At 36.9% G+C, this 12,643-nt stretch overlaps 1 protein-coding gene across 2 annotated transcripts; it reads right to left on the bottom strand.

The window, feature by feature from the left end:
- Positions 1 to 3,952: 3,952 nt before the first annotated feature.
- On the bottom strand, positions 3,953 to 12,388 carry LOC110936645 (transcription initiation factor TFIID subunit 11). Of its 2 annotated transcripts, none has more exons than XM_022179056.2 (9): positions 12,216 to 12,388; positions 10,869 to 10,974; positions 9,703 to 9,923; positions 8,766 to 8,871; positions 8,422 to 8,697; positions 7,642 to 7,715; positions 7,434 to 7,558; positions 5,421 to 5,822; positions 3,953 to 4,344 (listed from the first exon to the last, which is right to left on the bottom strand). In XM_022179056.2, the coding sequence occupies exons 1-9, from the start codon at positions 12,311 to 12,313 to the stop codon at positions 4,325 to 4,327; spliced, it is 1,428 nt and encodes a 475-aa protein (XP_022034748.1). In that variant the 5' UTR covers positions 12,314 to 12,388; the 3' UTR covers positions 3,953 to 4,324. The 2 variants fall into 2 exon arrangements, with proteins under 2 accessions (XP_022034748.1, XP_022034749.1); XM_022179057.2 differs by having other exon boundaries at positions 7,642 to 7,712.
- Positions 12,389 to 12,643: the final 255 nt, after the last annotated feature.

Genomic DNA, 12,643 nt, shown 5'->3' with positions numbered 1-12,643 from the left:
AATAGAGAAGGGGAAATATGCAATTTTTATTTAGGCTTGGGTAAATATGCAATTAAGAGTGTTTTTAAGGGGAAATATACAATTATCCCTTCTTTTTTTGTCCACGAAATAAGTTCGTTAACAATGAGAGGCCCATCTAAAATATTTCTACCTTTTAGAAAAGCCGATTGGGCATCCGAAATGACTCCGTCCAACAAGGGCGAAGGTTAGTTGTTGCCCGGGGGTGCACCCGCCCACCCCAATGTTTCGGTTAGAAGTGTATAGGTTCCGATTTTTCGTCTGGAAATTTAAAAAAATTGTATAGGATCGCGTCCTCCCAATTATTTTTCCTAAATATTTATACAATATATAAATTAAAGTAAAGTTTGTTATCACTTTGTATATCCTAAATATTTATACAATATATAAATTAAAGCAAAGTTTGTTACCACTTTGTATATAAGTGATGGGTAGTTTTGTAAATATATTTTAACTCTTAGTTGTTTAACCCTAAATTACCTACCACACAATAAACTTAATCACAAGTTTTTATGTGTAAGAATGAGTCCTTTGAATAATGAAATGAAATTTTTTAGTTTTATTTGGAACTATTGTTATTTGACCTGACCCGAATAGATAGCCGACCTAACCCGAAACATAACGATAGGAAAAAAAAATTGGGTTCCATCATTTTACGCCCCCTTGAAACTTTTGGTCAAGCTCCGCCACTGCCGTCCAAAACTTTTCTCATCATGTTCGCAATCACTTTGGAAATGACTTTACTTATAACACCGACCAAATTGATGGGCCTATAATTGTTGAGGGAAACCGGATCAGTTACCTTAGGAATAATTGCAATGAAAAAGGCCCCGCTTCCCATATTAATCTCGCCGTGTTGATGGAACCACTAAAAAATGTGTTTAAAATCTTCTTTGAAAACTCCCCAAAAAAACTTAATGAATCTGAAATTCATCCCATCAGGACCCGGAGCCCGCTCGTCCCCACATTCAAAAACCGCCTCCTTGATTTCCTCCTCCAAAAAGTGCTCGACCAGAGAGTTTCTCTCTGCCTCAGAAATCTTTTTAATGTTATTGCAAACTAACTCCGGTCTATTGTGAAACGGCTCTTTGAATCTCTAGCGAAAGAATGAAAGCACATGTTTTTTTTAATTTTAGTAAGCTTGTTGCGCCACTCCCCATTAATGTTAAGACCATGTATCGGATTTGATGCCTTCCTACTATTACCCAAGGCATGGAAGAAACTGGAATTTTCATCTCTCAATCGCCCACTTCACACGAGCTTTGTTTGATATCCATGTTCATTCTATAATCAATTTCTCTGACGGTCCTTCTGTTTTCTGCCATAATCCACTCCTCCTCTTCCGAGAGATCCCTAGCTTCCATCTCTAGCTCCAACTGTTCTAATACAGCTAATGCAGTTTTTTCCTTTTCGCTTTCCTTAGCAATGAATTCCTCTCTCCAAGTCTTGAGACAGGTCCTAATCTGAGCGAACTTAGCAGTCAGACTAGCATCTGGCGGTTCAAAGGGAACAAAATCTTCTACAGCTTTCTTTACAGCATCCTCGAAACCTGGTTTGCCTATCCACGAGCTATAAACTCGGAATGGACGAGGCCCAAAATTCAAATCCACCAGCTCAAGAATAATCGGACAATGGTCCGAATGTTTGCTAGGCAGGGCTCTCACACAAGCAGTAGGCCACTTGTTGAAAAAGTTGGAACAAACCAAAAAGCGATCCAACTTGCTTAATTTTTCTAATTAATTTTTTTACGCCCCGTTTTTAAACTATTTTTACGCGCCCGTTTAAATCTTTTTTTACGCGCGGGTTTTAAACTTTTTTTACGCCTCGGTTTTTAACTTTTTTACGCCTCGGTTTTAAACTTTTTTACGCCTCTGTTATAAACTTTTTTTACGTCCCGGTTTTAAATTTTTTTCATGCCCCGGTTTTAAACCTTTTTTTACGCCGCGGTTTTAGACTTTTTCACGACCCGGTTTTTTAACTTTTTTACGCCCCGGGATTAAACTTTTTTTACGCCCCGGTTTTAAACTTTTTTTACGCCCCGGGTTTAAACTTTTTTACGCCCCGGGTTTAAACTTTTTTTACGATCCGGTTTTAGACTTTTTTACGCCCCAGTTTTAAACTTTTTATACGTCCCGGTTTTAACTCAACCCATATCTTTATTTCAACACAACCAACTGAACAGAGCAAATCATAGAAACAACAGGGAGCTGTAAACGATCCTAACTGTCTATAGTCATATTGCACAAATCATTAGAGTTTGTTGCAATGTTGCTACATACCCATGAAATACAAACACAATAGATTAAAAAATGTCAACTGAATAGATTAAAAACAATATAAAGCAACAGGGTCAAGAAGACTCAGATCCGTGAGTAACCAAGAAAAAATGGAAAAAAAATTTAAATGAGGCTCAGATTTGTAAAAGAACCGGTAGAAAAAGGGATAAAACCTCCATGGCTGCAATAATCACGGCGGCATCTAATGTATCCACCGCCGGAAAATTGCCCCTCCAAGATTTGGTATATCTCAGCCATCGATTCACTCAGACAACTTGGCATTCATCATCATCGCCCCTTATAAGCACTTTTGGAGTAAAATAAGCAATACCAAACACCCTCAACAGAGTAAACTACAATTGTGATATGAAACAAAAAATTTAGAAACTTATCGGCACCACCGGGATGAAACAAATATTTAGAAACTCATCGGCACCACCGGGATGAAACAAAAATTTAGAAACTCAACGCCATGCAAAATGATAACTCAGTTGTTAACTAAACATTTTTGCACAATGTTAAACAAAACATTGAAATAAACCAAATGAAGAGTGTGAAGACCATCAACGCCATACTTAGTATGGAAGAGGTTAAAAGGGAGATACTGACTTTTGGAGTTCCTCTCGACAACTAGTGTGAGAGGATTGAAACAGTCATTAGAAGGTTAAAGAGAAGATTTCCAGCGAGAATAATGTTCTTCCAACCATAACATGCTAGAGTTTAAATGAGCTGATGAGGATGGTGACAGTCCATCTATAGCAATGGAGATGAAGAAAGATTCATGATGCACCACATCCTGACCACATAGAATCTTGCCTTCCTTCAAGAAATCTCTGAATTTAAGGCTTCAAACCTTGTAAGAACCAAGATGGTGTTTATGTTTGAAGGGAGGATGCAAGGCAGGCTACACGAGTTGATTGCATGAAACGCCAATGTGGAGGATGATGAAGATGATGAGTCTAATGAGGAAGATGGTAGTGATAGATACATCTCTAATGTGATTCCATCATATGAAGATTATTCGTCTAAATTGTAGCGCACGCTACGTGTCGCTCCAGAAATCATTCTCACCGCTTTCACACTTTTAGCCATTTTTAACAAGACTTCTCTCTCTCTCTCTCTCTCTCTCTCTCTATATATATATATATATATATATATATATATATATATATATGAATGATATTAAAAGGTTACTAAGTTGTGATTGCTTTTGATTGGACACTTGGCACTCTTAGATTGGAACTCATATACTTTTTTATTTTGTTTTCTAGATTTTGACATGTGTTTAAACCATTTCATTTAAGGTAAAATCCAAAAGTAGATGCAGGTTGATTGGTATAAAGGGCTTGCAACTTGGTTTCCATCCTCATAGGCTCAACTTGGGCAGCGGAGGTTTTTAATTTTATGCAAGTTCAGTGTTCACTAGTGACCCTCCCTTTCAAAATGCATACTCCTTCCTCTAAAATTTGAATAAAGAAACCGATAGAAAACGCATTTAAAAAGAAGGTATGTAAACAAGCCAAGCCGCTCGTGAACTACCAGCCAGCCTGATATTGCCTCGCTTGAACAAGCCCGAGTTGGCTCGAAAGCCTAAACGAGCCTATTATTTATACGACTTTGTTTAATACTCACACACATATGTATATATAAGATAAAAATAACTAAATATTTTATGTTATATGCAAAAATTATTTAAAATGTATATAACTTGAACTCGAGCTCTCGTAAGTTAAACAAGCCAAGCTCAAGCCTAGTCAAGCTCGCTCTCAGCTCGTTTACCACCTCTAGATTGAAGTACAAAAACTATGACACTAGCAAACTGATCTCTTGGATCTTAGGACTACGTAGCATAACATAACATAATAATGTTCGACAATCAACACCCACTGCTTAGAGTGAAGTAACACTAAATTAATATCTAGAAAGCTAAAAAAGTATCCCCAATGAAACCTGAAAGTTGTTACCCCACTCGCAAATTACAATACTCTTCATCTTTAGCTGACTAAAATCGAATCAATATATATGACGAGCTAATCACTGTCGAAAGTTTCTGCAAAAAAATAGAATAAATGAAGAGAGAGTAAGATAACAAGTCGGGAATAACGAGAACTACTTAACGTCGTTTGATCAGCTTGACGAAGTTCTTTTACTGCGGCATTTTTGTAATTAAGTTAAAACACGTTGGATACTGTATTCAGTGCTGCTACTTGTATTCACTCAGTGAATACAATCTATACAGTAAACACCAGTGGATACACTATAGTTTCTAATAGTGTAAGACCGTTGTTTGCTTGTATTCACTGCTGAATAGACTATGTAGTATGCATCTTGAATCGACTGATGTTTACTTTTATTAGCCGTTTTCACATTAATTACAAAAATGACACGGTGTAAAAAACATTCATAAAGTAGATTCGATATGATGGCTAAAAGTGGTTCTCGTTTGAACTCTCCACAACACACACACACACACATCTATGCGTGTGTGTTCTTAACACAAAAAGTTTATCATACAGGTCAAAATTTGGGGTGTAAACGAGGCAGGCCGAGCCCGAGCCCAGCTCGTCATGTTTTTATGAAGCTCGGGCTCAGATCGCGAGTAAAACCCAAAGCTCGAGCTCGACTCGAGCTATTTTGAGAGCAATCTCAAACGAGCTAAAATCTCGGCTTGAGCTCGCTTCAATATCGCTAAAAAAACTAAAGCTTGGCTCACCAATGTTGTTAGTTTAAATCATATGGGAATAAGTTGAAACCAACTTGGGCTTTTTAAGATTGGGTTATAAATTATAATCATCATAATCATTATAATATATATAAAAAAACTAAAATTTTGTTTGGGCTTGTTTAGGCTCGCGAGCCTAAACGAGCTTTGTGTTTCAGGCTCAAGCCCGGGCTCGATAACTAAACGAGCTGTATTTCAGGCTCAAGTCCGGGCTCGTTCGAGCTTGTAACCAAGCCGATCCCGAGTAGCTCTCGAGCATCTAAGCTTGTTTACACCCCTAGTCACAATCATATGATAAAACTAGAAGACATAGGCACGAGTTTACTTGTGATTTCGGGTTTTTTTATATCTCAATGAGTATAACTAAGAGAGAGAGAGAGAGAGAGAGAGAGAGATATTCTTACCTGCATGGACCTCCTCTCCACTCTTAGTGGCCTGAACATCCTCATCTTGATCATCTCCGCTCTTAGTGGCTGCAACATCATCATCTTGATCGTCTCCGCTCTTAGAGGCTGGAACATCATCATCTTCATCGTCTCCACTCTGAGTGGCCGGAACATCCTCATCTTGATCATCTCCGCTTTGAGTGGCTTGAACATCCTCCTCTTGATCATCTGAGCCATCTGCATCATCTGAGCCATCTTCATCCTCCGACTCATCACTATCACTCTCAATGGGTTCTTTAGGTTTTGGTGGGGGAGGGGGGAATGTTGTGGACCTTCTGCGTGAACCTTGAACAATGTTGCTCATGTCAATGCCTTCCAGCTCTTTTGCTCTTTCCTTTCTCCGTTTCACGTCTTTGATTTCTATTAAAAAACAAACAAATTAATATATATGTGTGGGGGGGCATATATAGGGACGTGTTCGTCTCAAAACCAACAATATGTTGAGAACCTCGAAACCCGTATAATGTACTTGTATGTAAAGCACAAAAAAATAATCATAAGTAGTGCCGTAGTGGGAGGGAGAAACAGAGGCATTTACATAACCGTCTTGTACATGACATTCAAAGCAGCAGGTACAAATGCATTAAGCGGTTCACAACGTATTTTTGGTTCTTAAATGAAGGCTCATCTCACTCTCTCTCTCTCTCTCTGTGTGTATATTAAAAAAGGGTAGATGCACGGTACCCCTGACCGCGGAAGTGAACTCACTTCCCAAGCTAGCGACCCGACAACGCTGCCTGGCGGAGAAACCCCTGCCAACTCGAGGGGAACTGAAGAGCCTGGGGTTACCAGGTTTCGAACCCGTGACCTCAAAGGATCCTCGAGCCGGTTTAAAGTGGGGGTCGGTGGCCACTGGGCTGACACCCAATGGTTTGTGTGTGTATATGTATATATAGGGAAAAGGTAAAATGAGAACCAACTTGAGTTGAGAAAACGGTAAGAACTTTTACTTCCCATGCGAGTTTTGCAACCATTTTTTGCACAAAGGTAGATGAAAATGTCATAACTCAGAAACACATCTGTAAAAAATAAATTGCCAAGCCGGTATTTTCTCCATTTACGCTGATGTAAATTTGTTTTACAAAACTGATGACGTCACCCCGTAACTTTTTTACATCAATGTAAATGGAGAATAAATACCGGCTCGACAAATTCTTTTTAAACAGATGTGTTTGTGACATTTTCATCTACCTTTGTGCAAACAAAAGTGGCAAAACTCGCACGGGAAGTAAAAGTTCTCACGGTTATCCCAACTCAAGGTGGTTCTCATTTGAACCGGATCCTATATGTGTGTGTGTGTGTGTCCGTCCTTTCCATTGACAATAAAACATATCTCATCATGATGAGAAGCATTATAACATCAAAAACTGAGCTCTTAACGACATAAATAAAGATAGAGCCTAAAGCATGGGGTTAACTGGAGGTGAAAATATGGTCAAAACGGTCAGTTCGGGTGGGGTACCTTTTTTGTCCATTTCCAAAAAGAAAACCGATATATGCTACAAAACTACTTTATTACAATACTATTCAAAAATCATTGAATAAAACGATTTCGGAGGTTGTATGCATTAAAAATAAAAAAGAGAAGATAACTTGTAAACTCATCTGGCCATAGTTGTTAATGCCGAATAGCGATAAATAGCGATAAGGTCATTGCGAATAGCGGGGCGGCTATTTTATAGATAGCGATACACTAGATATATATTTTTTTATTTTATATGTATATTATATCAAAATACCCTGGTATTATATGTATATATAACAAAAACCTAAAATCCAGCTATTTTATAACTAATTTAATTGCCATTTATATTAAAAAAAAACAAAAATAAAATAAAGTGTCGCTATTCTCGCTATCCATCGCTACAACCCTAATAGCGATACTAGACCTATACGCTACGTAGCGCGCTATAGCGATCGCTACGATCGCTAATGACAACTATGCATCTGGCAGTTAACTAACTAACTAACCTTTTTCAGAAGGGTTGGTAGATAAGCCTTCTTTTGAGAGAATCTCTTGCAGTTCCTTAATCAAGACGGCCTCACGTTTATCCTCGGGAGCTTGCTTGGCTTTCTTGTATACAGTAGGAGCAACACTGTAGAAACAAGGTAACTTTATAAAAGTAAAATAAATGTAATTAACAATTAAACTTTTTTTTGGAGAGAATGGAAAACGTACGTCATCCCGCAAGCCTTGATGATTGATTTGAGGCGCTCCACTTTCTTTCCATATACAGGTGCTGCCACTTCCTTCTGTATGTAATTGATTATGTTAACGAAACGAAACCAATTATCAACAGAGGTAGCAAACAGGCCAACTCAAAATGGTGTCCGGTCAAAACAGGTCAAATGTAACTTTGATGTGCTAGCCACCAACACTTTTTTATATAGCTTATAGCTTCTGGAAAATAATATTGTGTTAAATATAATTAGGAAAACTATATTATAGTATAAATTCTGTTAAATAAACAATTTAGAATTAGTATAAATTCTTTTAAATAAACAACTTAGGATGTTGAAAAAGCTCGGTTCGAGCTACATACGCCGAGCTTGAAAAGGCTCGCGAGCCTAAACGAGCCAATTATTTATATAAATATAATTTTTTAGTTAATAGAATAAATATATAATTAGATATTAAATATTATTATATATTTAATTATGTTAAAAATGACTAAATTATACATATGATGTTATCGTATGTATAAGTATATATATACGTTAATTAAATGTATATAAATTAACAATAAACGATCCGAGCTCGATCTTTAGAAATAAAGTTCCATGCTAACCGAGCTTGAGCTCTCTTAGATTAATCGAGCCAAACTTGAGCTTAGGTGACCGCGGGCTCGGCTCATTATGCACCTTTTGACTACATGTTTCATAAATTTTTAACACAATTTAAAAAACCCATAATTTGCACCTCTAATTATCAGACTAATAAAAAGGCGAATATACTAACTTTCACAGATTTTCCACCAGACGATTCATCAGAAGATTGATCTTGTACATTGTTCTTCTCAACCGACGATTTTTCAGGTTGCTTGACCTTCTTTTTCCTTGGTTGCTCGGTTTCTTGAGCGGGTTTTTTACGTTTCTTGGTCTCTTCGGATTTTTTAACTTTTTCTTTCACAGCCGTTTTCTTTTTCCGTTTCACTTCGGCTTGTATATTCTCGTTTTCAATATGCGAAGGTGAAGGTGACGACTCAGCATCCTTGTCGTTTTCGGAATTTAAGACCTGTGAAATGTAGAATTAGATGTGGGTCCCACACACAGAGCACCGTTCAGTAGAACAGATTGTCTCACCTCGTCCAACTGCTTACTTATTAGTTTCTTAAAAGGGTCGAGAGAAAACTTTTCGAGTTCAAGATCTTGTTCTAATAGGCGTCGGACACCAGCCAACGTAAGTTCCCTGAAGAGAAAAACAAAAAAAAATTGTACACGAGTCAAAGGGTGTTTATAAATTATTTAATTAGCACAAAATTAGGGTTTGTAGGAGGTTGATATGTAGGGCTGCAAACGAACCGAACTTTCAGTGAACAGTTCATGAACCGTTAGGCGGGAAGTTCGTATGTGTTTGTTCATTTAATAAATGAACGAACACAAACAAGAAGTTTCGTTCGTTTATTTAAATGAACGAACACGAACATAAGCGGCGTTCGTTCATTTATGTTTTTGAATGTTCAGTAACGTGTTCGTTTATGTGCGTTTGTGTTCGATAGTTCATTAGTGTTTTTAATTTATATATTTTATTTAGATGCTTCACAATTCCAACAAATAAAATATTTAGTAAGTATCAATCTTGTTCATGAACACTTGTTTGTGTTCATGAAAATTAGTTTGTGTCCGTTTGTGTTCATTAACATTCGTTTACATTCGGTATCTAAAATTAACAAACGGACACAAATGAACACGTTCATTTCCTTAGTGAACGAACACGAACAGAAAATCTCGTTCGGTAAGTGTTCATGAACACATATATTTCCTTAACAAACGAACATGAACAAGGTCTTGTTCGTGTTCGTTCGGTTTGTTTGCAGCCCTATTGATATGTAGAAACAACCAAAGGTCTGAAGAAACTATGAAAGGTTTACTTGATAAAAAGGCTCTGACGCTTTTTAGAACCAAGGTTTAAACTTCTTGAAAACATAACTAGGTGGGATAAAACACGACCCATTTATAAGTAAACAGGCCCCCCCCACAAAAAGACGTAAAAAAACAGAAATTTATTTAATTTACATACTCAGATTTAGATCTGAAATACGTTGCCTTGTTCCAAATAGCCTCTTTTATCATGTCCTCGTTAGGTGTTTTGCCGGTTTCCTTGTCCAGAGTTTCGGTTTTAGCTGATGAAAGGTCCGTTGCGGAAGAGTCCTCGGCTTTTACTTCTTTAACCGACTCTTCTTCTAACTTAATTTGGGCCCCACCCTTGGGCTCGTCATCTTCTTCTGCGCCACTCAAAAACTACCATGCAAATGTCAATCACTTAACTTAGTTTATATAAAAAATTCATATACCAATAGCACAAGATATAAGAGGTGACCTATGTAGTTAAGATCACGATATAACGGTTATCGATCCCTTGGTAAATTATTGGTCTAAAATATCAGTCAGAATATCGGTACCAATATTATCGGTGATATTGATCGATATTCGACCAATATTTGACCGATATATCAGCGACTTTCCCGATATCAGTACCTTTCTTCTTAGTTCTACCATTCGTCTTTCTTCTTATGCTGCTATTAGTGTTTTAAGTCTTAATTGTTAGTGTTTTTAAGTCTTAATTAGTTCCAACTTGCTACAATTGTTAGTGTTTTGCACGTTGCAAAAGTTTATTTTGTTAATGGTAGGAGAGCATACTGAATTGTTATATATAGAAAAAGTATATCGTACATTACGGCTTAACGTACTTCACGTACAACAACGTGCGTGATTTGTTATATAACATGCGTGATTAATGTTTTCAATATGCGTGATTATTGTGTTTCAACATGAATGATTTTGGATTTTTGAGTTATAACGTGCGTGATTTTAAAATGAACGTGCGTAATTACCTGTCGTACGTGATGTACGTTAAGCCGTAATGTACGTTAACCTTCCTCTCTCTCTCTCTCTATATATATATATATAAAAATTCTACATGCCATTAAAATTATCTATATCCCACCGCGATAACCTATATCTCGAATACCGATCCTTGACCGACATCCGATATTTTACCGCATTAACTACTTAGAAGAGGTCTGTCACCTATTCTATCGCATCACTTCATATAAGAGGTCATATTTATACAAAACAGCTATATGATAAGCTGGGGTATTTCAAACGCAAGGCGCCTTTAGGATAAATAATCATATTTATTGCTAAATGAACCTGAATTAACAACAAGTCTATAAGAAGAGGCACCTTTTCCAACAATTGTTTAACAAACTTTTTATGTGAATCCAATGTGTATGTATCTAAAACCATGTCTTTCTCCAATACTCTTCGGACTCCTTCAAACGTTAAAGAACTGTCTCAAGAAAGAGAAGAAGAACATAGATGTTAGAGATATTTCACGGCTATCATAACTTTGCAAATTATAAAAGACAAACAAGAAACAAGATAGAAACGTTCTAGTACGCGCGCAACCAAAATGATGTCCAACGCTTCAAATTTCTTTTGAGTTCTTAATTTACGAGTAAAAATAAAAAAAAAATTACAGAACGTGTAAGCCACAAGCACTTTCTACTTCTGTTTTTCCAAAACTTTCTAGTTAAATGGTGTCTTACACATGGTTGTAAAAATCCTGACTAGGCGTCGATTAATCCTCGATTAATTACGATTAATCACGATTATATCCGATTAATCCCCGGTTAATCCCGATTAATCGCCAGTCCCCCACCCCACCGACCGACTAGCGACTAGCGATTTCAACAACCATGGTCTTACATAATGAAAGAATAACTATAACTGTGATATTAGTCTTGACTTAAATTGATAAGACGACTTATGAGATTTTAAGCATATCAGTGTATTTAATAAAATATTAGACCCTTTTAACAATTTGACCCGCTCGAGCGGAATGCCCATTTGACCCACTAGTGAACCCAAATCAGCCCATTAGGAAGTAAAAGCATCAAAACATCAAGCTCCGTTTAGTATGCAATTATGCATATATGCACATATCCATGTATGTATGCAGTATTGCAACAGAAAAACAACAGATAAAGCATGTAAATTGCGAACATTTTGCAACTTTAACGGAAGACCACAGAGGCAAGTAAGCAACATGTAAATAACTAGATCTAGTTTAACCTTTTATAAAGGTAAAAAAGAGCCCGAAACAACCTACGGTTCAAACTTAACAACCACCTAAACATTCAACTGAACAATCTGAAAACGCAACTAAGCCCACATTAGGTCTGAAACTGATGCAACAACACACGCACACGCACGAAATCAAACAGAAAAGAAAACGCGAAACAATTACGTGGTTTGTTCGGTCTGACCTAAGTCCATAGGCTACAACTAGTACTCTTTATTTAGATGCTCAGAGAATTACAAATAAGTGTGCATCTGCCACAAAAGCCCTACATGGCATATGACTCCTGATCAATTTGAATAAAAGAAATGAACCCATGTGCATCTTTTGCAAAAACCCTAAATAGCATATTTATATCTATCAATTTTCAAGAACCCAACACAAGCATATGAGTAAAGGAGCAAGTATCGGTGATATGAGATAGAAATAGGATGCGAAAAGAAGAATACTCGGATTGGTCTTTGAAATGTTGAAGACGAGACTTCATAGCTTGGCGTATGCGAGACTCCATCGTCTCCTCTTCTTCTTTCATTGCTGGGGTTTCCATAGAGTGATGTGGGTTGGATGAGTGGAATGCTCTTCCGCTTTGACCTAGAACTTGCTTTCCGCCTCTTTATTCATCATCGATGTTAAAAAAAAAAATTAGAGTTAATTGCCAAAATCGTCCCTTAGGTTTGAGCAGTTTTGTCATTTTCGTCCAAAATGCTACTTATGTACTAAATTGCCCCCAACGTTTGTAACTTTTTGTCATTTTCATTCAAACCACTAACTTAGTTTATTTTTTCTGTTAAGTTGAGGATATTTTAATAAAACTGACAAATATAAAACCACAGGGACGATTTTGGAAATTTACTCAAACTCTTTTAAATTTATTTTA

The sequence above is a fragment of the Helianthus annuus genome, chromosome 4, assembly GCF_002127325.2.
Source record: "Helianthus annuus cultivar XRQ/B chromosome 4, HanXRQr2.0-SUNRISE, whole genome shotgun sequence".
NCBI classification, from domain to species: Eukaryota; Viridiplantae; Streptophyta; class Magnoliopsida; order Asterales; family Asteraceae; genus Helianthus; species Helianthus annuus.
This window is presented reverse-complemented; position numbering and strand designations above follow the sequence as displayed.